This window comes from Mesoplodon mirus, assembly GCF_964341445.2.
Source record: "Mesoplodon mirus genome assembly, chromosome: 1".
Lineage (NCBI taxonomy): Eukaryota > Metazoa > Chordata > Mammalia > Artiodactyla > Ziphiidae > Mesoplodon > Mesoplodon mirus.
In genome coordinates this window covers 46258695-46285189 of record NC_138976.1, presented here as the reverse complement: position 1 = coordinate 46285189, position 26495 = coordinate 46258695, and the positions used below count along the sequence as shown (strand labels likewise).

General features: G+C 39.4%; 1 protein-coding gene across 1 annotated transcript in view; it reads left to right on the top strand.

The window, feature by feature from the left end:
- Window positions 1–25488, top strand: part of UBE2R2 (ubiquitin conjugating enzyme E2 R2) — a 92653-nt gene extending 67165 nt beyond the window's left edge. The window contains exons 3-5 of the mRNA XM_082627988.1: window positions 8898–8995; window positions 19125–19259; window positions 22234–25488. Coding sequence (XP_082484114.1) covers window positions 8898–8995; window positions 19125–19259; window positions 22234–22453 — 453 coding nt within the window. The 3' untranslated portion in view covers window positions 22454–25488. The remainder of the gene's footprint in view (window positions 1–8897; window positions 8996–19124; window positions 19260–22233) is intronic.
- The last annotated feature ends 1007 nt before the right edge of the window (window positions 25489–26495 follow it).

Genomic DNA, 26495 nt, shown 5'->3' with positions numbered 1-26495 from the left:
ACGTAAGGTTCTAGCTCTGAAGAGTTATTCTTGTTTCTAGACTCAGATGATTCTCAAGGCATTATAATCTCTGTAGCTACTGACACTGCAAGGATATACCAATTTGGCTACTATTCCACTATCATTAGGGCATGGTATTCTTAAATGTTATTGTTTTAATAATGATTAAAAATAGATCCTACTGTTTTAATATAACTCCAGCTGCCATAACAAAATACCATAGATGCAGTGGCTTACAACAACAGAAATTAACTTTCTCACAGTTTAGGAAACATAGTTTCTTTTTTTTTTTTTTTTCTCTTCTTTTTTTTTTTCTTTTTATTAGTTTCTGCTTTATAACAAAGTGAATCAGTCATACATATACATCTGTTCCCACATCCCTTCCCTCATGCATCTCCCTCCCTCCCACCCTCCCCATCCCATCCCTCCAGGCGGTCACAAAGCACCGAGCTGATCTCCCTGTGCTCTGCGGCTGCTTCCCACTATCTATCTACCCTATGGGAAACATAGTTTCTACTGAAGACTCCTCCTGGCTTATCTCTGTGTCTTCATGTGGCTTGAGAGGAGAGAGAGCACAAGCTAGCTCTCTGGTGTCTCTTACAAGGTTTTTTTTATTATTTTTTATTTTTTTTATTTATTAATTATTGGCTGCGTTGGGTCTTCGTTGCTGTGTGCGGGCTTTCTCTAGTTGTGGAGAGTGGGGGCTACTCTTCATTGCGGTGCACGGGCTTCTCATTGTGGTGGCTTCTCTTTGTTGCAGAGCACGGGCTCTAGGTGCACAGGCTTCAGTAGTTGTGGCACACAGGCTCAGTAGTTGTGGCACATGGGCTTAGTTGCTCCATGGCACGTGGGATCTTCCCAGACCAGGGCTTGAACCCATATCCCCTGCATTGGCAGACAGATTCTTAACCACTGTGCCACCAGGGAAGTCACTCTTAAAAGGTTTTAAAAAGGTTTTTGCCAAGTCTGCAGAGCAATTGCATTTTGGAATAGTAAAATTTAGGCTATGTAAGTGGAAAATGGGTCTAATTACGTATAGTTTATGATCTTTGTATTTATTTATATGGTTGATAGGCCATTAGGAGTGAAGTGGATGAGACCCACAATCAGCGCTTCGAAAACTGAAAACTCAATGTATCAAGAAGTCCTTTACAATAAAGCTGTAATTATAAATTATATTTTGAAATTACTCAGAAAAGATCAGGTAAAAGCAAAGATACTGTGTCAGTTGGGAGTCTTCAAAGAAACAGAACCAATAGGATATATGTAAGAGGAGGTTTATCATAGGAATCGGCTCACGTGGTTATGAAGACGAGAAATCCCACAGTCTGCCTTCTGCAAGCTATAGAGCCAGGAAATCTGGAATTATAATTCAGTTTGAGGCCGTAGGACTGGGAGCTGTTTGTATGAGTCCCGGAGTCCCAGGACCCAAGAACTAGGAGTTCAAATGTAGCAGCAGCCCAAGAAGAGAGAGAATTTGTCCTTCCTCTGCCTGTTTGTTCTGTTCAGGCCCTCAAAGAATTCGATAATGCCTATCACATCATCATGATGAGGGCGAGTCTTTTTTTACTCAATCTACTGATTCAAATACTAATCTTTTACAGAAACACCCTCACAGATATACTCAGAAATAATGTTTTGCCAGCTATCTGAGCATCCCATAGCCCAGTCAAGTTGACACACAAAATTAACCATCACGGATAGCTCTCTTTTTCTACCATTCCCCCCTTGTCATCCACATTATGGTCCTTCTATACTCTGTGTACATCATTATGTTCTCAGGGGGTGTAATTTGACTGGCACTACACTTGAATCCTTGAAATAGCAAGTTGTTTATAGTAAGGGTTTACGCCCTTCTTATTTCATTACACGTAGTAAAATTATATTTAGATAGAAAAACAATGGTAGCCTAGCTGGTTCTGCTTCATCTCCTCTGATCATTTAACACACATTTTTCTCTCTAATTAAATTATTATTCTTTTCTCTGTTTAGTGGAATTATCTGAGCTTCTGTGGTATTTCCGTAATTTCTTTGAGAATTTATTTTAATGTTTTTTCCACCCAAGAATCAAATAATGAACCCCCCAAAATACATAAGGATTGATTACAAAGTTGGAATACTACATTCTCTGAAGATCTTTCAAGACTAGGACAAACTGCTTTAGTTCATTATTCTTGAACTCATTTCATATAAATTTTAAATACAGAGTTTCTAAATTATAAAATATTTAGAATACGTTTTGTTAAAATGCTTTGATTTCAATATCTATGTTATAAACATACTAAAATATTAAGTTTAAACCCACTAATTTTTTTTTAATTTTGAAATAATTTTGGACTTAAGAGTTTCAAAACTAGTACAGAAAGTTCTCATATACGTACCTTTTACTCATATTCTTCTAATGTTAATATCTTTTACAACCATAGTACATTTATCAAAACCAAGAAATTAACTTTGGTACAATACTATTAAGTAAACTAGACTTCATTTGGAATAAAGTATGGCATGGGGAACCTAAAACATGTATTACTACTTGTCCTTAGCTAGGCAAGACAAACTCTGTTTCTGTATTGTGTTATTAAACCATCAGAAACAACATGCTTGAACTCTGATCTTAATTCACATCAAGGTGCTGAGTGCTGTGTTACAAGATTTTGTTATATTATCAGAATTTATTGTCTTCATTTTTTAAAATGAATTTGATGAACATTTTAAATTTACATAATTTTTACTCAGTTGTCTTTAAGAAGGGACCTGAATAAAACAAATTCATTCAAATGAATGAATGCTTGCTTAATCAGCTAATCAGAAATGTGTTATGCAATATATTTTATTTGCTTTAGCTATTAGGATAAATTGACAGAAATAACTTCCCTTTGGTACCTGGTAAAATATCTTTGTTTTCTTTCAGTGGTTTTTGTCATTAAAATAACTAATCATTAATTGACTTGTAAAATATTCTTTATTTCTAAAATATTAGAGAAAAGTTTAGTGGTAGAATGTTCCTATAAAACTTCTAAAGCCTACAATGTGAGTTTCATCTTGGTTTATATGAACCAGATGAGTAAGGTAGAAAGTAAACAGAAATCAGAAGACTTTGATCTGGTGTTGAAAGTTTTCCTAGTAAATGTAATTTAGTATTACACATTATTAAAGGTTTGAATTCTATTGTGTGCTTGTTTAGATTTCGATTTTGCTTCTTTTTCCTCGTATTTTTTTCTTTTAAAAAATGTAAATTAGGATGCCAGTTTGCTCTATGAAGATATATATACCTTAAGGATTTAACTATAGATACATTAGCCACCATTTAGAACATGATGATATTTGGGCCACCAAATTTGTCCTTTTTAGAGCTGAGCTCTGGTTTGTAAATAATTTGTGACATGCAGGATTTTATGTATTTTTATGTAATTATATTCATGGATTTGCAGATATTATGCATTCTCTCTAACTTTAAGGTATAGGGAATAGGTTTCTCTAGGCAGTGATGTCCCCAAATTTGGCAGCTTATCAGAATCTTGTGGAACAGTTGTTAAAAATAAAGAATGCTGGAGATTTTGGTTTGATTGGATTTAGATAGGGCCTAGGCTATATAGCCTTCATTTTACATCTTAGAACTGCCTTTCTGGAGGCCTAAAACTTCTCCCATTAAAAAAAAAAAGGCCGAGGGGGCTTCCCTGGTGGCGCAGTGGTTAAGAATCTGCCTGCCAATCCAGGGGACATGGTCCCTGGTCCAGGAAGGTACCACATGCCGCGGAGCAACTAAGCCAGTGCGCCACAACTACTGAGCCTGTGCTCTAGAGCCTGTGAGCCACAACTACTGAGCCCGCACGCTACAACTACTGAAGCCCGCGTGCCTAGAGCCTGTGCTTCGCAATGAGAAGCCCGCACACTGCAATGAAGACCTGACGCGGCCAAAAATAAATAAATTTATTTAAAAACCCAATTTATTGAGATAAAATTTCACATACATAAAATTAACCATTTAAAGTGAACACAATTCGGTGACATTTAGTACATTCCCAGTGTGGTACATCTAACACCTCTATTTGTAAGGCATTTCCATCACTCCAACATAAAACATATTACCCATGAAGTGATTATTCTCCATTCCCATTTCTCCCTAGTCTCTGACAACCACCAGTCATGTTTATGTCTGTATTTATCCATTCTGGGTATTTCATATAAATGGAATCATATAATATGTGACCTTTTTTGTGTGGCTTTCACTTAGCATAATGTTTTGGAGGTTCATCCATGTTGTAGCATGTATTAGTACTTCATTCCTCTTCGTGGCTGAATAATATTCCATTGGTTTGATATATCACAGTTTATCCATTTCTCTATTGATGGGCATTTGGTCTGTGTCCACCTTTTTTTCTTTTTAACATCTTTATTGGAGTATAACTGCTTTACAATGGTGTGCTAGTTTCTGCTGTATAACAAAGTGAATCAGCTATAGGTATACATATATTCCCATATCTCCTCCCTCTTGCATCTCCCTCCCACCCTCCCTATCCCACCCATCTAGGTGGACACAAAGCACCGAGCTGATCTCCCTGTACTATGCAGCTGCTTCCCACTAGCTATCTATTTTACATTTGGTAGTGTATATATGTCCATGCCACTCTCTCACTTCATCCCAGCTTACCTGTCCCCCTCCCCGTGGCCTCAAGTCCATTCTCTACATCTGCGTCTTTATACCTGTCCTGCCTCTAGGTTCTTCAGAACCATTTTTTGTGTGTCCACCTTTTGTATATATAAATAGTGCTGCTATAACCATGTGTATACATGTACTTGTTTAAATACTTTTTCACTTCTTTTGGTTGTATACCTAGGAATGGAATTGCAGGGGTCAAATTGTGATCCTGTGTTTTACTTTTTGAGGAACTGCCAAACTGTTCTATAGCAGATGAACCCCCTCACCAACCACCAGCAATTTATGAGGGTTCCAGTTTCTCTACATCCATCCTTATTTTGCATTTTTAAATTTTAATTATAGCTATCCTAAGGGGATATGATGTGATAACTCACTGTCATTTTGATTTGTATTTCCCTAATGACTAATGATATTGAGCATCCTTTCATGTGCTTATTGTCCGTTTATGTATCTTCTTTTGAGAAATGTCTGTTCAAGTCCTTAGTTCATTTTTTAATTGGCTGGTTTGTCTTTTTGTCATTGAGTCATAGAAGTTCCTTATATATTATGGACATTAAATTCTTATTAGATGTATGACTTGCAGATACTTCTGTATTTATAGGTTGTTTTTTTCACTTTCTTTGGTAATGTCCTTTGCACAAAATTTTTTCATTTTAATGAGGTCTAGTTTATCTTTTTTTGTTTGCTTGTTTGTTGCTCATGCTTTTTGTGTCGTACCTAAAAAATCCATTGCCAAATCCAAGGTCATGAAAATTTTACACACACACACACACACACACACGTTTTTTAAGAGTTGATGATTTTAGCTCTTAGATCTTTGTTCCATCTTGAGTTAATTTTGTATACGGTATGAGGTAGGAGTTCAGTTTCCTTCTTTTGTTTTTGGAAATCCAGTCCCAGCATCATTTGCTGAAGAGACTGTTCTTTCCCCATTGAATGGACTTAACCATCTTGTCAAAAATCAATTGGCAATGTATGGGTCCGTTTATGGACTCTCAGTTCTATTGCCTTGGTCTATATGTCTATCATTATGCCAGTCCTAAACTGTCTTCTTGTCTGTAGCTTTATAGTAAGTTTTGAAATCAGGAAGTGTGAGTCCTTCGACTTGATTATTCTTCTCCGAGATTGTTTTGGCTATTGTGGGTCCCTTAAATTTCCATATAAATTTTAGGAACAGTCTGTCAGTTTACACAAAAAGGGAAGCTAGGATTTTGATTGGAATTGCATTGAGTCTCTAGCTCAAACTGGAGAATATTGCCAACATCAAGTCTTCCTACCCATGAATGCAGGCTGTTTTTCTATTTATTTAGGTCTTCTTTAATTTCTTTGAGCAATGTTTTGTGGCTTTCTGTGTACAGGACTTTCACCTCCCTGGTTAGATTTATTCCTAGATATTTTATTCTCTTAGAGGCCATTATAAATGGAATTGTTTGCTTAATTTGGTTTTTGTTGTTAATATTTATTTATTTAATTGTGCTGGGTCTTAGTTGCAGCAGGTGGGCTCCTTAGTTGTGGCATGGGAACTCTTAGTTGTGGCACACATGTGGGATCTAGTTCCCTGACCAGGGATTGAACCCCCCAGCCTCCTGCATTGGGAGCGCAGAGTCTTAACCACTGTGCCACCAGGGAAGTCCTGCTTAATTTTATTTTTAGGTTATTCATCACTGGTGTATAAAAATGAAACTTTTTTTTTTTTTTTTTTTTTTTTTTTACCACGCTGCACAGCTTGCAGGATCTTAGTTCCCCAACCAGGGATCGAACCCGGGCCCTTGTCAGTGAAAGTGCGGAGTCCTAACCACTGGACCGCCAGGGAATCCCAAAATGAAACTGATTTTTGAGTGTTGATCTTGTATCCTACAATTTTGCTTAATTGATTAGGTCTAGTAGCTTTCTTGTGAATTCTTTGGAATTTTCTTTGACATTTGCAATGGAAATAGATTTACTTCTTCCTTTTCAATTTGTACACTTTTAAATTTTCTTTTTCTTCTCAAATTGCTCTGGCTAGAACTTCCAGGACAGTGTTAAATAGCAGTGGTGAAAGTGGATGCCCTTGTCTTATTTCTGATCTTAGGAGGAGAGTTTTCACCATTAATTAAGTATGCTGTTTATTAGCTGTGGGTTTTTTGTTTTTGTTTTTTTAAATAAATTCCCTTTACAATTTTAAGTTAGCTAGAAGGTAACTATAGTTTTCTGAGTGTTTTTATTATGAGAAAGTGTTGGGTCTTGTCAAGTGCTTTGTCTGCATCAGTTGAGATGCCCATCTTTTAATATGTCATTTCTAAGTACATATCTATTTTTGTCATTTCACTACTAAGAAATTTTACTTACACACATATTAAACTCTGAACAAAGTAACATACTCCTCTGGCCTAATTTTTTTTTTTTTTTTTTTTTTTTTTGCGGTACGCGGGCCTCTCACTGTTGTGGCCTCTCCCGTTGCGGAGCACAGGCTCCGGATGCGCAGGCTCAGCGGCCATGGCTCACGGGCCCAGCCGCTCCGCGGCACGTGGGATCTTCCCGGACCGGGGCACGAACCCGTGTCCCCTGCATCGGCAGGCAGACTCTCAACCACTGCGCCACCAGGGAAGCCCTGGCCTAATTTTTGTGCTCTATTTTTCATTCAAACTGTGTTCTTCACTCCTGTGGTAGGTAGAATAATGGTCCCTCAGAGATGTCTACATTCTAATCCCTGGAACCTGTGTTATGTTAGATTACATGTAAAGAGGAATTAAGGTTGCGTATCAGATGACTTTAAGATTATTCTGGATTATCTAGGTGGGCCCAGTGTAATCACAAGGGTCCTTTAAAGTGGAAGAGGTAGGGTAAGCAGAAAATGAGAGTGAGGAGATGTGACTTTGGAAGAAAGGCTCAAAAATGCAACATTGCTTGCTTTGAGGATTAGAGGAAGGCGGCCAAGAACAAAGGAATGTGGGTGGCCTTTAGAAGACAGAAAGGGCAAGGAAAGGGATTCTTTCTTAGAGCCTCCAGGAAGGAATGCATTGCTGCCCACGCATTGACTTTAGCTCTGTGAAGGGCAGTGTCAGACTTAAACCTACAAAACTGTAAAATAATAAATTTGTGTTGTTTTAAGCCACTAAGTTTGTGGTAATTGGTGTAATAATACAAAATAAATGTAACTGCCTGAACATATTTATGATGCTGGTTTCTTCAGGCAATCTCATGTCTGAATTTCCCTTAGATTATTAAAATTGTAATCATTATTGAAAGCCCATCTCAAAGCTTCCTCAACGATTAAGCTTTTTGTTTTTCTTCCACACCATCTCCCAGGTGTCCTCTCCAAATATACCTAGTTTCTCTCTCCTTGTTTCTGTAGTGCTTTTTTACCTTCCTCATGTTATCTAACAATACAGAGTTTTGGAATATAGTATTCGGTATTGGCTTTATTAAAATTTTATTCTCCTTTAAAAAATGTTCTGTTATCTTGGTGTGTGTGTATTTATGTGTAAATTTGGGTTTATATGTAAGATTTTTTTCACTTTATATGGTTACACCTCTAATGTTTTAAACATTTGAATCTTTTGTTTCATTTTAGACCTAGAGATAGGCAACTGTATCGTTCTCAGTCTTGTCTTTTCTGTTAACTATCTGTATTGCATGTGGTAGATAATCCATATATGTTTGACTTCAAATGTACTTGTAATTTAGGTCCTATAATTTAAATTTATGTACCAGAATATTATAGTGGTGAATTCTTCTATCCATATACTGAGGGAGTTATATATAATTAAGTTGTTGTGAGGCATATGTCAGTTTATATAAACCATATTTATTGAAACCAGTGATTAATATTAAAGGTGATTATAGCTTCTCTCCAGGCAGATTTTAAGCAAGATCAGATTTTTTTTTTAATGTTAGATGTGTGAAAATAAAGAGAGATTTAGTTGCTTCTCAAGACTCTTGAATCATGATTTATCATGTTTGTCTGTTTCTATTTTTAAATGATTTGTTTTAGAAGGATGGTGTTACAGACGCAGTGTTTCTTTTTTTAACTAAGAAATGTATTTTGGAGATTGGTCAAAATGAATATTTATAATATAAAAAAATGTTTAATTCTTCTTTATCATTGATTCCAAACAAGAAGAAAAAGCAGGATTGTTTACTCCCCTAATGGTAAGAAAACAAGTCTTCTAGGAGTAAAAGAAATTTCAGCGGAATTGATATTTTTTCAATAACATACTTTTGAGTGTTTACTGAATGTGATATTTGTGTCTCGTAGAATGGAGATGTATGCATTTCAATTCTTCATCCACCTGTAGATGACCCACAGAGTGGAGAACTGCCCTCTGAAAGGTGGAATCCTACTCAAAATGTCAGGTAAGGAATTACATAAGGAATAATCTGGTTTTTAGGTGGCTCTTAAGATTGGATATTATCTTTTAACAAGTACAAACGAATCCTTTCTATATTTGGTTGTTTTGTCTTCTACTGGAGCTTTAAGTAGCATGTATGCCTCATTTTGAAGAGTTGTATTTCTGGAGTAATAATGCATATGTTACTCATTTCTCTGTGTTCACTTTGGAAGAATTTTTCTACTCTGAATTCTTCCTCTTACATTATCTAAGTTCCATCCTGCTGCTTTGGATTTCATGAGTTCCATGTTTGGATTGGTTGCTTCCTTATTCTAGGATTCTTATTACTTTTTACTGAAAAGTCTTAGTCTTTACACTTGTTTATCCATTCACCAGTTGATGGACATTTGGGTTGTTTTCCTCTTTTTGGCTATTATGAATAATGCTGCTGTGAACATTGTGTGCAAGTTTTTATGTGTACATACGTTTTCATTTCCTTGGACATATACCTGGAAATGGAATTGGGGGTGCATAACTCAGTGTTTAACTTCTTGAGAAACTGCCATATTTTCCAACATGGCTGCACTAAATTTTAGAGCATTCCCACCAGCAGTGTGTGAGAATTCTAATTTCTCCACATCTTTGTTAACACTTGTTATTTTCCATGTCTTTTATTATAGCCATCCCAGATGGTGGACATGGTATTCTCATTGTAGTTTTGTCATCAGTGTGTTTCTTTTAAAATAACTGTCAAAATTTTAGAATGGTTTTAGATTTTTAGAAAAATTATGAGGAAAGTACAGATAGTTCCCATATTCCCCACACCTGCCAGATTTCTTTGTTATTAACATCTAACATTCATTTGGTTCATTTATTACAGTTAGTGAACCTGTATTAGTACATTATTATTGATTAAAGTCCATACTCTTTCATGTTTCCTTAATTTTTACCTAATGTCATTTTTCTGCTCTGAGATCCTCATGCATGATAGATAGCATATTATATTTAATAGACAGTTCTCCTTAGACAACTGCAACAGTTTCTTGGACTTTCCTTGGTTTTGATGACCTTAACAATTTTGAGGAATACTGATCAGGTATTTTGTAGAATGCACCCCAAATAGGATTTTTTTTTGATGTTTTTCTGGAGTTATGAGTGTAATACTGGAGTTATGAGTGTTGAGGAGGAAGACATGAAGGTAAAGTACATTTTCATCACGTCATAGCAGGGGTACATACTGTCATCCTGACTTACCACTCTTGATGTTAACATTCATCACCTGGCTGAGACTCTTGTTTTTAGGGTTTCTCCTCTGTAGAGTTCCTCCTGTCCCCCTTTCTGTTCTGTATAAGGGAAGTCCTAGGTGCAGCCCACACTAAGGAAGGGGGAATTAGACTCCCGCAAGGCTGAGATATCTGTATAAGTTACTTCAATTCCTCTGCACAGGAGATTAATCTGCTCTCCCCCATTTACTCATTCATTCATTTTGTTAATCATTTTTAATGATCTGGAAGCTAGTAACTCAATTAGAATCTCCATTTTTGTCAAAAGCAAAGAACTTGAAGCTTCCTGATGCACACAAGGCTTTCTTACCTGTCTCTTATCAAGTTATGTGTTTGCTTCCCACTTTCTGAGAAGAGTAGACCAAAAAGTCTATTCAAGACATATCAAATACTATTGATTATGCTGGTTACTCATTTCTTTAGGTACTTTGTTCCATCCAGTATACTTAGAAAGGATTGGGAAAATAGATATATTTTAGATTTCAACACATCTTGCCAGTATATTTTTTTAATGAGAAGAAACTGACCTCCCTTTTAAATTTAAATAAATGTGTTGATACACCTCACCTTGACAAACATCATGCCTCTGAATAATTCTCAGATAGATCGGGTATTGAGACTTGCCATAAGTTTATTATGTCTATGAAATAAGGAATCATTGCATATTCCATATACTTTCTGCTTTACTTTAGTGGGACTCTCCCTCGGCGATGATGCATTTCTTTCTTTTTTTTTTTTTTTTGCGGTACGCGGGCCTCTCACTGTTGTGGCCTCTCCCGTTGCGGAGCACAGGCTCCGGACGCGCAGGCTCAGCGGCCATGGCTCACGGGCCCAGCCGCTCCGTGGCATGTGGGACCTTCCCGGACTGGGGCACGAACCCGTGTCCCCTGCATCGGCAGGTGGACTCTCAACCACTGCACCACCAGGGAAGCCCTGATGCATTTCTTAACGGTAATCAGAGATGGAATTAATTTGTTTTAGTGAAAATATAATTCCAGCAGCCCCAATCTGTACATATCTGAATTTATTATACTCCACTATATAGCAAAATACTTTTTTTTTAACATCACTCTATGCTTTTAACAAAATTATTTATGAGAAGGGAAATGCAGTCGGCTCTATTTGTAAATTTCTCTTTGTTTTGTACTTCTGATATTTCATCACCACTAGGCAATGCACCATGGAAATATTTGGGATGTGTGGGAGGTATGCATTTCTTGTAAAGGGCAGTTGTGAAAAGGGAAGCTGGAAAGGAGAACTGATAGGATATTTCGTATGTCTCCAGGGGCATGTATGTATTAGTTTTAAGACCATTGTTTTACACAGGATCTTTTATGATCATTAGTAAAATTAGTATATCTCTACTTCATCCCCTCATATCCGTATATCACACAGTTGTTAGCTCATTATTTAGACCTTTAACTTATACATACTTATTACTTGATTTTTCAGCATCAAATGGTATACTGACACTTAGATATAAAAGAAAAGGAAACCTACCTCCCTCTTCTAACTTTTAAATATTATTGTTTCTTTATTGTCAGGGTTATAAAATTTATAATCTGTACTCTTCTGTAGCTTAATCCCAGTTTTAAAAATTGTTATTCCTGTTGTTAAATGAATTCATTGTTTGTTCCTCATTATTTTACTTCCTTTGGTCTATTACCTGGCTGAAATTTGTCCATCAGTAATTTCTCAAGGGATTGCTCCTAGGAGCTATATTACATTCCCTGAGTTGTTACGTGTTCAAAATACTATGTGCTTGTGTATATGGGAGTATACGTGTGTGTTTGCCATTATACTTCAAATGACAGATTTTAACTAGATATAAGATTCCAGGATCATGCTTTCTTTCCTTGAGGATATTATGGGCATTACTCTATTGTTGCCTTGGAGACGTTTGGCTACCCTGTTTCTCATCTCTTTCACACTATATATATAATTGTTTAAGAGGCTGGCATGCTTTCGAAAGAAACACATTATTTTATCAGTAAAATTAAACTGACAATGTAGAGAAAAGGTTTTAAATATCTTGGAAGATTTGTTGAAAAATTGAACCAAAAATGCAGAGTTGTCCTTTAAGTATGATTTTGGTGCTTGTTTTTCAGGGCTAGTAGTAACCCTAGACTAGAAGAAGTAGTAGCTCTAAGGTGTTAGTGATTCTTGCTTTTGGAGGTTGAACGTTGAATCAAATGCTTCACATACCACCACCACACCCACCCTTTGAGAAAACAAGCCTCCTCTTTTTTTTTTTTTTTTTTTGGTGCGGCTTAAACAACAGAAATTTATTATTTCATAGTTCTGGACTCTATAAGGTACCGGCAAGGTTGGTTTCTTCTGAGGCTTCTCTCCTCATCTTGTCTTCTCTCTTTGTCTTTACATGGTCTTCCCTTTGTTCGTGTCTGTGTCCTAATTGCCTCTTCTTATAAGGACATTAGTTATACTGGATTAAGACCTGTTCTAAGGACCTCATTTTAACTTAATTACCTCTTGAAAGACTCTGTCTCCAAATATAGTCTGAGGTACTGGGGGTTAAAACTTCAATATAGAATTTGAAGCCTCCCTGTTCTTTAGATGCAAAGCCCCAAACAAGATTTTTCTCATTGCATTCTCGTGCTGCTTGGATGGACAATCTATTACCGTTACCCACAGGAATTCAAAATTTTTGCCTTTACTTCTGTGTAAATACACACAGACTGTATTTGCCTTGTCTCAGCCTAAAATATTATAAACAGTTTTTCTTTTTAAGAAAGGTCTGTTTGGGGAATTCCCTGGTGGTCCAGTGGTTAGGACTCAGTGCTTTCACTGCTGTGGCCCAGGTTCAATCCCTGGTCAGAGAACTAAGATCCCACAAACCACGTGGCACGGCCAAAAAAAAAAAAAGGAAAAGAAAGGCCTGTTTCTCATTTAATCCATTCTTTTGGGGGCAGGGAACTCCTTTCATATTAATCTGCCCTTTAAAACTACCTTAGCCACTTTGGGTACCAGTACCAGCATCATTTTTTTTCTCTCTGGGTCCTCAGGTCACCTGAGCCCCAATTTAGAAGCACCTGGACTTCACATGAGGGATTGCCTTCCCTGCGTTTATGCTTTTTTTATTTAGAGGCTTCACAACCAGAACTTAGTTATCTTCAGATTGCCCCTTTGATCTTCATCCATGGCTCTAAAAGGTATTTGCATTGGAAATCGTTACCTTCTTGGACCTTTTTGTTTCTTAGTTCCATATAATCATTGGATGGTTCTTCAATGTGTTGCTTGGGGTGGGAGAGTGCATGGAGAGTTTTGGTGTTTGTGGATTTCTAGGGGGGACATAGAGTGTTTTGCATGCCTTGTGGAACGTCATCTGGAACACCTGGTGATGTCCAGAACTCTGAAAAGTCAGGAAAGTACTACCTAATGTGGGACACTTTTCCCTTTCCCATTTGTTTCTGTGTTATTTGTTTTGAGACAAGGGAGCTCCTTAAGGTAGTAAACTGTACATATTTCTCACAGGTTATTTACGGCACTGAAATATCAAGAGGCAAGATACGAGATGCCAGGGATTTTCCTTTATATCCCTTTACTACTAAATTATCCAGAGTAAGCACTTGTCTGACTAAGGGTTCTAAGCTCCATATCCAGTTTGTGGCATAGCCAAGACAGCAGTGGAGGTGGCAGAAGGTTCAATTCAGCCTGTTGTAGGGTCTTGACTGCTGAATGTCACTGTTATCTGAAAGTGGTTCCATGTTCACATGTGTTTGGACTCCTCCATGACCACCTGCACTAGTCTTTCACTTAACACCTCAGTGAACATATTCAGAAAATAAAGTTGTACAGGCTTTTGTAACCTGAAGAAGAGTAAGGAATTCCAGTTACCTTTGAGAGCCGAAGTTGATTTATATAACAAGACCTAGTGAGTAGTGAGAGTTGGCTAAAGGGGAAAGCAAGAAAAATGTACTATGCTATAACTGTAGGGATCCAGAGCGGCAGCCAGCTAGTTTCCACTAAAAGCTCAGTAGTTCTCCTCCTCTTCGAGGAAGCCAGCATACTTTCTGGAAAAAGAGATCCACAGATGTCCAGGATTACGTTCAGGGAGTGAGAGTTCCTTATGGAATTGGGAAGTTTTGAGGAGTAGGCATTAGTCAGCAAAGAATGAAGTTGGGGGCTTCCCTGGTGGCGCAGTGGTTGAGAGTCCGCCTGCCAATGCAGGGGATGCGGGTTCGTGCCCTGGTCCGGGAGGATCCCACATGCCGTGGAGCGACTGGGCCCATGAGCCATGGCCGCTGAGCCTGTGTGTCCGGAGCCTGTGCTCTGCAACGGGAGAGGCCACAACAGTGAGAGGCCCGCGTACCGCAAAAAAAAAAAAGAATGACGTTGGGAGGATAGGGCCCCCTGATGCTGCTATATGTATGTGATTAGGAGTCCACAACACCATGCCTCTTCTTGGTGAAAGAAACAAAATGTGCCTTAATCCATGTTCTGTCCAGAACCAAGTGGGAGCTTCCAGGGGGTGGGTGGGGTGGGTGGGTAGGGGGTCTCTCAGACCTTGCAGTAGAATTCACAAGTGCTTTCTCTGAGGCACCAGCCCCAGAACTACCTGCCATACCTGCTGCAGGCTCTTGGATAGGAAAGTGGTCTTTGGTAGGGATTTGCTTTCCTTTGAAGGATAGATAACAGTGTTTTCTTTGCCACTGTGAAGATGTATCATGGGACCAGATTTATGGATCCACTCCAGAGGCCACACCTTCATGTAGAAGCGTCTCTCAGGAGTAGGGTAGGGTGTTTTCCTATCTAGTCTTCTCTATAACCCACTGAAAGGGCAGGGAGCTAGAGACCGCTGCAACGATTGGGTGGCAAAGTAGGCAAGGTCATAGGAAATGGCTATGACTGTGTTGTTCCTAGGGCTCCTGTAAACCCCATTCTGGGCCAGGACTATTTTATTTATTTGCTCCCTTGATGTTTGCACATTGGGTCCCACTGCACTCAGATTGCCAGTTTTATTCTGTGCAAATGATATGTATTTTGTGTATTTAAAATTTTTCCTTTTTAAACTAAAATGTTGTGATTTGGTCATTTTGTGTATTTTAATCTGAGACCCTTATTCCTACCATGTGTTCTCAGGGGTATGTCAGTCAACGGTAGCTCCAGGGACTGCACAGCAGGAGCTGTTGAATTTGTTAGTTGCTTTATTATTTTTTTTTAATATTTTATTTATTTATTTGGCTGCTCTGGGTCTTGGTTGTGGCACATGGGATCTTCGTTGCAGTGTGCAGGATCTTTGGTTGTGGCATGCGAACTCTTAGTTACAGCATGTGGGATCTAGTTCCATGACCGGGGATCGAACCCAGGCCCTCTGCATTGGGAGCTGGTAGTCTTAGCCACTGGACCACCAGGAAGTCCCTGTTAGGTGCTTTAGCAGCATAAAGAAAAACTATTTGTAGTATGTGGACCCATTAAGCTACCACGTTTTATTTTCCCAGTCATAACAGACTTCTTTACCATGAAGTCCTCTTTAAATCTCTCCCATCTTGAAAACATATAATGAGGATTGAGTTTTAATTGGGTGATCTTCTGGTGTTACTGGTCCATCTTTTGAAATAGTGTAAATGAGAGATTAAAAAGAACCCTTCTAGGTCAACTAGAAGGGTCAGGCAATGAGCTTTGCTTCTCTATACGTCACTTTTTATCAAATTAAGGCCTGTAAAATCTAAGAATCTCAATCATTCAAACTCTCTTTCAGTATTTCTATGTATGTTTTAAGAGTCAAGAAAGTTGAAGTCTTAAAGAATGGACCCTTTCTACCTCACACGTTGCCTGGGAGGGTATGTGTATGCACTGAAGGAAAAATGCCCATCTTTAATCCTACAGAATTCCAAACTTTTGCTGCTTGGCTTCTGGGGAGACCCATAAGCCATGTCTTGTTTGTTGAGCTAAGGCCAGTTTCTGCCCTCCCTGCTAAAATTGTACTTGTGGTGACATAGTAGCTAACAGAGAAAGGGCAGGCCCATCTCACTGATGATTGTCTATATGTTGAAAAGGGACAAATACAGTATTACCCATTGGGTCATAGATGTTTAATTATGATTTCCTATCTCCCTTAAATACTTTTTTCTTCTGAAAAAATACAATAAATGAGAAAGGATTTTAAGATACTTACTGAAACTAACAACACCAAAAAATAGCAACAACAAAAAAAGAGATAATTGTTGGAATACCTTCAGGATTCAATTGTGTTTTGTATGTTCTACCAGTATTTGCAGTTTCATTTTTCCACTCTATAAAAATAGGATTAATAATACTACCTTGCAGAGTTGTTTACCATGCTACAGATGTAACACCTGTGTTAAATTATTTTGGTACAAGTGCCAGACAGTTTAAACTATGTATGATATTGCTTCCCGTCCTTTTCCAGTCATGTTACATAGAAAATATGAAATGATAGTATTCGTAGATCACAATGTAGTAAGCTGAAGATGCTCCTTTGGCCAAAAGTTATTGTTCCAGGCTCAAGTTGTCCCAGGTCCTACCTACCAATCTGCCTGAGGGAATCACATACAATTTACCTGTAACCCACTCACAACATACTGGTTGGGAAATTTTGAATAGGATATTGCATATGAATTGCATCAGGAATCTTCATTAGTGTTGGAATCCTTTGCCAGTACTTGGTGGTATGTCTACTGCTGTGGGTAGGTAGGTTTTTATGAAGGTGTGGCATGGTTGTTGTTTGAAGGTGTCCTAGAGGAAGGAGATGAACCCCATCTGAATCAGTGGAATGGATTCCCTGTACGAAAAATGGCTCTACTCTCCAGACAACGGGAGGAAGTGAAAACGTGCTGGGTTAAGAACTATTACCACAGTCAACTATAGTTAGTGCCTGAGGCTTCTGAAAGCATCATGGATTTCAATTTAGGGAGTACATGGTATTAGAAGTGAGTTTCTTATGATAGAACTGGATGATTCACCATTTTAAAAAATTGTACTTCCCAATATGGTATTTTAATAATAAACACAAGATATAAGAAAATCAACCTGGGGCCTCCCTGGTGGCGCAGTGGTTGAGAGTCCGCCTGCCGATGCAGGGGATGCGGGTTTGTGCCCCGGTCTGGGAGGATCCCATATGCCGCGGAGCGGCTGGGCCCGTGAGCCATGGCCGCTGGGCCTGCGCGTCCGGAGCCTGTGCTCCGCGACGGGAGAGGCCACAACAGTGAGAGGCCCGCATACCGCAAAAAGAAAAAAAAAAAAAAAGAAAAAAAGAAAATCAACCTGGTGAAACCACTCCTGGGAAAAGTTTCCTAATTCAGTTAACATAATTCATCTAGACCTGTGTTGTCCAGTATGATAGCCACTGACTACATGTGGCTATTTAAACTTAATTAAAATTAGTACTAAAAAACTCATTTCTTCAGTTGCATAATTACTTTTCAAAGTGCTCAGTGGCCACATGTGGCTAGTGGTTACCATATTGGATAACACAGATTATACATTTCCATCATCACAGAAAGTTGTAAAGAAATGCTGATCTGGACCATTAATCTGTGCCACAGTTGGCCCTTATCCTGCTTATCTTTCTATCAGGTTTTGTATATGTTTTCTTCTGAAGCAATCCTTATGGAATTTTTCTTTCGCTTCTAGGATATTGTCAGTCCATTTCGCATTTTTGGCAATGATGAGTTTCTTTGAATCTTCTTAGTGTAATTACTGAAGAAGTCCAGAAGGATGGAAGTGGGGGTACAGGGAGTTATTCTTACCCTAATAGAAAGGTGGGGGGTGTATATGTGGTAAATGAATTTGAACTAGATGGGAAAGTTTTCTTTGAAAGTGCCTTTGTCGTAATCTTGTATAATCACATAACAGAAACTCTCTACCCTTTTTAGGAAAAGGTTTCATCAAATCAAACATCTAATTGCCTGGTTCCCTCCCTTTATTTTTTGCTTGGGGCCAGGAGCAAAAGGCTATTTTGCAACAACAAAATCTATAACCTCGCACCAATGAGAAAAGGTAGAGAAATTTAATTTTTCCTCCCATGTTTCTCCTTACCTACATGCACATAGCTTTTAGGGGAGAAAAAAGCCTGGGAACTATTTCAAACATTTTTGGAGCTTATTGAGCTTATTTTATTTCACAGAAACTTTATTCCCTGTGATTAAGGTGTCTAGTTTTTATCTGTGGATGAAAATTTCCCAAAAGATTTCTGAGCCCTGAGAGATCAGGGATGGCAACTAACTCTCTATCACTATTGTACATCCAACATCTCACTAGATGCCTCTGGCACAATAGTAAGGGCTTAGTAAATATTTTTTGAATCAAGATTTCTGTTATTCAGAGACTAGTTCTTCCATGTCAAGGCTATTGCTTTTTCTCCATTCTCCTGCTTAACTCTTATCTTGCTTCCCTTAGAAGTATGGAAAAGAAATACATTTGTATGTAATATTGGTTTTCAGATCTTCTAAGCAGCCATGATATGAATTAGATATATGGAGTAGCATCATTTTTACCCTTTTCCACAAAAAGATTGCCTTCAAGCTAAATATTTTTTGCTTCTGCTTTTTCCTGTTGCACTTAACTTGTAATTTTTAAAATGTTATTTGAAGCTTCCAGACCTCCAATTTTTGTAGATTGGAACATGTTGCCAGTTAAGACAGTGCCTTCTACAGAGTTCATATTTTGCCCTGCAACCTAACTTTTATGCTAAACTCAGATTCCCTCTGCTTTGTCTCCCAAGTAACAGCTTGTTTCTAGCCTAGCCAGATGAGTACTGAAAACAAAATTTTGATACTCTATTTCCATTTCCCTAAAGTCTCAAATATTATAGTCTTAAATTTAAAACAAAATACTGTTGAATACTGTGAATATGAGTATTCATAGCTGACCCTTTTTTCCTGTTTCTAGGACTATCCTGTTAAGTGTAATCTCATTGCTTAATGAGCCCAACACCTTCTCCCCAGCCAATGTGGATGCCTCGGTTATGTTCAGGAAATGGAGGGACAGTAAAGGAAAAGACAAAGAATATGCTGAAATCATTAGGTAAGGTGTTTTGTTTTGTCTTCTGTTTGATTACTTCAAGTCTTCATACAGAACCAAAGTATATCCTAGAACCAAGGGTTTAAATTGAACTTAAATATCCACTCCACTTCTGTCAGATAGATTTATTGTTTGGGAAGAGGTGTCTGCCTGAGCCTAATGGGTTTGGCTTTTGAGACAGCAGGTCTGATTTCCCAGGAAACAGAACTTCCAGGTTCTAAACTAGTCAAGTTTGCAAACTCTTCCTCCTGATCACTTTAGGGACACTGTTCTGGGTTTTGAACATGTCCTTTAAATGTATCAAACACCCAGTGTATTCCAGACATTCCAGGTATTTTTGTTTTCAAATTTTTTATTAACGAAACCCAATAGATTATTGGCCTCTCTGACCATAGCAGCAAGTATCTTCTGGGAATCATCATTATCAGCAACTCTAGTATATGGTTTAACAGAGCCCTAGAATAAGAATCAGGGGACTTGGAATATACTCTGCCACCCTCATGTGACCTTTTATCAGTTAACTTTTGGAGTTTTTAAATATTTCCATCTGTAAAAAAAAGAGAAGGTATTAGGCTCAACCATTCATCTCTCAAATTATATCCTACATAGGATAATAAGATTTTCCTAACAGTACCTAACTAAGGATTGGTAGAGCCCCAAGGACAGTTGCAGCACATTCTGTGACTTTCCAAAGTCCCTCTCTATAAATCTAGTTGGCATGATACCATGTGATATGAAAAAAAAAAGCATGTCATCTGACAGCTGAATAAGTTTTCTGCCCACTGTAATCAGCTTTTTAGACCCTCTCCCTAATCCAGAGTCATTTAATGAAATTACAAGGATAGAATCTGGGCATCTGTATTTTGTTTTTACCAAGCCACTTAGGTGACAGGTATATACCAAAGATTGAAGATAACTAGTGTAAATAGTAAAGACCTGTAGAAGTTTAGAGTGAGAGTGGATTGAGGATTGGAAAATGGGAATGCTTCATAAAATAGTCAGGACTGGAGCCTGATGTTCAAGGAAAGGTAAGATGTAAGGCATAGTCTTTCTCCTTAGAGAGCTCATACTTTTGTTTGTAAACAAAGAAATGAACATGTAATATGATAAGTGCAACTATAGAAGCATAAACAAGATACAGTGGAAGGAACATATAATATGGTTCCTAGGAGAGATAATACCTCATAACCAATAATTTTTCAGGGAGAGAGAAACATGCTTGCTAAAACACGGGTGTATAGTAACAGCATGACACATCAAGAGAATTGTAAATTCTGATTTGAGAAGTAATGGGAAATTAAGAAACGCATCAGGCCTTAAAAGACACTGAAGTCATAAGGTGGGTTTGGTCCTTAATCTTAGAGGTGTTGGAGTGTCACTTAAAGATTTTGTGTGAAAGGGTAATCCTATTTGAGTTCCAAAAGAACACGACTGACCAGGAGACCGGCTGAGGTTTGAGGAGGCTGAGATGAAGACTAAACTGACGTAGTAACAATCAAGAATGAGAAAACAGATTTGAAAACATTTAGGACTTTGGAGTAGTAAGAGTTATAATTTTAGGAACTGAATACTCCATGGAGGTGGACAATGACAAATGCAGACTTGCTGAGTTAGGATTCCTATGGAACGTCAGGACGGAGACATCCAGATGCTCATATAAGGGTATAGAGCTCAGAAGAAAAGCTTAGGCTGGACCCTGATGATTTGAGAGCTGTCAGCATGAAGGGTTATAACCATGGGGATGGACAAGATGGTTCAAGGAGAAGGCTGTGAGAAGAGAGATTCAAGCCTGAAAGCCTCAGCAGCATCAGGATGTAAGGCAACAGGATCCACCAAGAGAGGTCTAATTAAAAGACAGGGAGAATAGTGGTTGTGTTTTTGTGGGTTTTTAAAAAGTATTTATTTATTCATTTGGCTGCACCGGGTCTTAGTTGCAGCATGTGGGATTTTTTTTTTTTTTTTTTTTTTAAGCTGCGGCATGCGGGATCTTTAGTTGCAGCGTGCGAACTCTTAGTTGTGGCATGTGGGATTTAGTTCCCTGACCAGGGATCGAACCCGGGCCCCCTGCATTGGGAGCACAGAGTCTTAGCCACTGGACCACCAGGGAAGTCCTGAGAATAGTGGTTTGATGTTTTTAAGTTCAGTTTTTCTAGTCCCTTGAGGGGTCGAATTTTCATACTTGTTGAAGGAAACATTAACCTTCCTGCGTTCATACAGTCAGTATTTGTTGCACAGCTGTATGTGCCCAGGCGGTGTTCTAAGCACTGGGGAAATAGAATTAACCAAGATAGACAAGGTCTCTGCTCACATTCAGGGGCAAGGAGAACAACAGAAAAATGAGCAAATGAGGAAGATGAGTAGGATAATATGAAGGAATGACAAGATGGCTGCTTTAAGTTGGATTGTCCGAATAGGCCTCCTCTAAGTGACATATAAGTTCATATCTGAGTGACAAGAAGCAGTCAACCGTATGTAGGGCAGAAGAGCAACTGGTCCTCACAGAAAAATCAACTAGGTATGTTTGAAGAAGGTACTAAAAAACCCCAGAGTGGCCTGAATGTTTTGGAATTGGAGAAAGTAATGGGTGGCGAGAATGAAGCGGTAGGCAGGTGGATCATGTGACTTTGGAATCCAACATAAGATATTTGGATTTTTCTCTAAGTAGGAGGATTATTGAGTTGTTGGGGCTGCATTCTCAGTTTATTGCGAGAAGACAAGGCGGAAAACCTGAGGTGATTTCTGGCCAACCAGCATGTGAGGTGCATGGCTTTAAACGCCCTTCAGAAGGGTCATTTTTAAGTGTCCTTCAGAATGGTACCTGATGGGCTAGAACCTTTGGTGTAGTAGAGGGTATCTTGTCACAGATGCTTTCAGGTAGGTAGGTACTAAAGTTCAGAAACCAGTAAGGAATTTTGGATTGTTTAGGCCAATTATAAATCCATCTTCCAGAGACTTATATAAACTCTCCTCCCTTCAGGAAACAGGTGTCAGCCACTAAAGCCGAAGCAGAAAAGGATGGAGTAAAGGTCCCCACGACCCTGGCGGAATACTGCATCAAAACTAAAGTGCCTTCCAATGACAACAGCTCAGATTTGCTTTATGACGACTTGTACGACGACGACATTGATGATGAAGATGAGGAGGAGGAAGATGCCGACTGTTATGACGATGATGATTCTGGGAATGAGGAGTCGTGACGTGCTCCTTCAAGGCCCCTGTACTGCCCTGCCATCTCAGGCCAAAGGGAGGGGAGCAAGTGGGGACCTAGCAGTGGCCCCTCAGCAAAAACCTATCATGGGGGTGGGGAAAACAAACACGGCTCCTGGTGACTCCCCTTATGGATCTCAGTTTGCTCCTTTTTATGGACCTCTTAATGGAGAGAAACTAATCCTCCACAGAATGTCTGAGTTCTTGCATTCTTTACCCTTCCATCACTGTATTTTTTTTTTTTTTCCTTTCTTTAAACCCAAACTCCCACCTCACTTCGTCTCTGCAAAGTGTTCACAGCAAAACACGTTTGGTCTGTTTTTAGATTCTTGAAGAATTAAATAGTCTTTCATCAAGACGTTTAATGTGTTTAAAGCTGGGAACCCATCGGGAGTTCACAAGTGCTGCATATGCTGGGTAGCAAAAGAAAAAAAAAAACGTAAAAGCCCCGCAAAACAAACTTTTTCTTAAAGCAAATTTGCCAAGTTTTAGCTGCTCATTTACATTAGTGTGTGTGCATTCGTTCAGCCCCGTGGTGGTGAATTTTCTTTCCCTTCTTAAGGCTGGGGTACAGCAGGCGTCAGGGACTTTGTTCTGAACCTGTTGAAACGTGTTCCTAAGGGCACAGGGCCCTTCAGCCTAACACAGAGGCCTCAGCTACTCTGAGGAGAGAGATCAGATTTTGTTTTTCGAAATCGATTGGGATCTAAAGCCTGAAATAAATATTCATACTTTACATAGAACTGATTGCTATTTATTTTGAAGGCAGAGTTATTTTTTTCCCCCAGGGAGTGGGGAGAGAGTGGGGATTAGTGTGTGTGTGTGGAGTCTTAGTGACGGGAACAAGAGTTAAAATCACTATGCTGGTTTTGGTTGATGCTGCTGGGGGAAAAAGTCAAACTACTGGTGACCACTGTTGGGAGAGAAAACATCTGTTTTATATATTTAACATGGCCTTTCCCTGAAAGATACACTCTCACCATGAGGATTTTTTTTAAGTAGCGAGTTTTAATTACTCAGTATTAATACTAGGTGCATGTGTTAAGATTTTGGTTTTCATTGAGCTGCTTATACTGATAGTGGTAACTGTGGATATATGTGAGACATGAGTGACCGGTTCCCGCTTTTCTCACTGGATGTGACCTGGACTTTTCTCTCCTTTCAATGTGCTCGGGCTGTGGAGTGCAAGCGGAAGTTGTGCATGGAGCTTTCCCCTGAGCTTCTTTGACTCTTCTGGCAGAGCCAAGGGAGTTGGCTGCAAGCAGTGTCTGGGCAACGCTAGATCTTCCTGCCACGCAATTGCTGCAGCCTTGATTTCCCCTGTCGATCGTGTGTTACTTCAATCAATACCGAGTTCCATCAGCCTTCACCAACCAGGGACTTCTTCAGTACTTGGCGATGATTTTTGTTTCTTATGGGGGCGGGTCAGTTCACAGGAGGGCAGTGTTCTTTCAGTGGGGAAAATACCGCTATGAACCTACTTCAGATCCCTGCGCGCTAGCGTTCAACTCCTTTTCTTCAGATCGTATAGCTCAGAAAGAACGAAAGGGTTGATGAGGGACGGGTAGGATGGACCCTAGGACACAGTCTGTGATACTTAGGTCCTTAGTTCCTCCTTCCTTTCTGATCTCAGGGTTTTCATTCGCTCTTCAAACTCTCCAAACGTTTGCCAACTAATTCCCAGCAGCCTTCTCTGGAATCCAGTCTTAAAAAAGTGGGAATGTTGAACGTGCTAAGGTTCACATGGGACACTGTTGAGCCTGGTCCCAGAATCTGTCCAAACTCCATGGCCTACTTGCACCCGAGTCAAGTGACTCCAGTCAGATTCAGAGAACAGAGCAGCTCTCCTGTGACAAAACACTGAGTGCAAACTCTCATAGAAGGACATTGAAACTAGTTTTTCGCCCCACACGTAATGCTCTGATCACCCCCTATCAATCACTCCACACTCCCAAAACACACACGCGTGCGCCGTGTGCTTGGTCTTACGCTCTCTCGGAGCCCTAAAACTAAGCCTTTTCTCTTCCTGCCAAAGCGTCTCTCCCCCAGGGCAGGCCAGATTCCTTGGCACTGTGGGAGGTGCTGTGCTGCTCAGCCCTGTCCCACAGGCCCTGCTGGCCTCTGTTTTACGTTGACTCAGAGAGCCAGGTGGAGGTTGTACCTCTCAGCTTTTGGGGTGTTACTCTTGAGAGCTGGGTTTGCCTCTGATGAGAGTAGTCGTCAGTTCCAGAAAAGACTGGGGTGTGTTGATTTGCTAGGAGGTGGGACATTCTGATAGCTCAGACTGACTTGTAAAACCCAGGTGCTGGTTCCAGAGCTCTGTCCTGCGAACACATACTATGGCAAAAGAAAACTGAAGCACGTAACTTCTTTCGGGAGTGGAGATCTCAGGCTTAGGCCACAAGCTTGTGAGTACAGTTGTGCTGATTATTTGGTGTAACATGAATTCAGGATCCATCCTGCATTTTTAGGTTCCTTTCGATTCTAGTGGAGGCCTCTGGATGCTCTTCAGGTCTGTGTAGTTTGAGGCTGGTGGAGAACGTACATCATGATTCTGTTGTTGCTTCTTGCAGTCTTCCCCTTTCATTTCACATCATTCCAGAGTTCTTTTCTATTAGCCAAGCTTTTCTGTAGTCCCTTCTTTCCTCTTCCCTGGTAATTATTTGCTTATTTGCTGGTTTCCTTATGTTTGGAAAATACATAGTAAGCAATTGAAGGGGAAAATGTGTAGTTCTCCACTGAAAATTAACTCTCTACCCTCCCATCCTGATTTTTAAAAAGGTTTACATTTACAAAGATTCAGATGCAATTTTCAACTATTCTGAAACCAGCAGGACACACCTGACTTTAATAGTTTTCTTAGCTGAAATTGTAGATGTTTTTCTTCAGTTTAACTTATGAGAAAAGATTATCTGATGCATTTTGTGTTCAATTTCCCCTTTAGTAGTTTATTTTTTGTCTTTTTCTGCCCATCTGTCTACTAATAAAATGTGAAATAAAATATACCTGTATTGCTACTTCCCCATGGGATGACCCTCTTCTTTTTTTGTGTATTAAAATTAAAAGGTGGTCTTAATACTTCCTGTTCCTTGCAGATTATGCACAGGACTCAGCTGAAAAACTGAAACAAAAACCAAATATTGCCCACCTGCCTTTTGACAGTCTGCTCAACTCACCTCCTTGCAGAATAAATATCCCCAAATCCTTACCAGCTTTTAAGAAAGGTTATTAAAGACAAAGCCATTTGTTAACCTTAATTCTGAAATAGGGCACAATCTGCCAGTTCAAGTAGGTCGGTGAAGTGATGGAGGAGTGCTCCACTGCCCTCCTTAGGCAAGTTTTCTGTTTTCATTGTCACTTGTCAACTTCCCGCTGCTAAAAGAAGGGATCAGGAAGCAATAGATCACATAATTTAGTAAGTTTCAGTTGTGGACACTTACGTTTTTTTTAAGCCAGCAGTGCTTGACCTATCTGACGAATGACCATTGATACTGGAGGTCAAAAACAGACAAGGTAAAGACTGTACCCCTGGGCTGGTTCTGGCACGCTGACTTGAAACGGGACGCTATAATACCTCGGGCAACACCTCAAGGCCTTGAGCTAGCTGCCAGGCTGGAATACAGCTGCGCCTCAGACAAGTATGGAGATCTGCCTCCTGGTGGACACGTGGATAGTTTTACAGCCCCAGTTCCTTCTGGAATTAGGAGGGAGGAGCTTAAGAGAAGTCAGAATCCTGGCCCCAGGTGAACGGTTCCTTGGGACTTTCTGGAGCAGATATTTAGCCCAGGACCCACTTACCTACTTCACACCACCCTGGCTCACTAGTCATCTGTCCCGCCACAGTCCTCGGCGGTCAATCAAGATTGCATTTGGTTGATGAAGAGCAAAGGACAGAGAGGTTTAGCTGTGCAAACTTACTCTCTCACAGGCCTGGAACTGTATTCTCAGAGTTCTTACCTTTGTTCCTTTGGAAAAGAAATTACCCTACCCTAATATTCCTGTTGACAAGACCCTTTTAGAGACTGCCTTGTC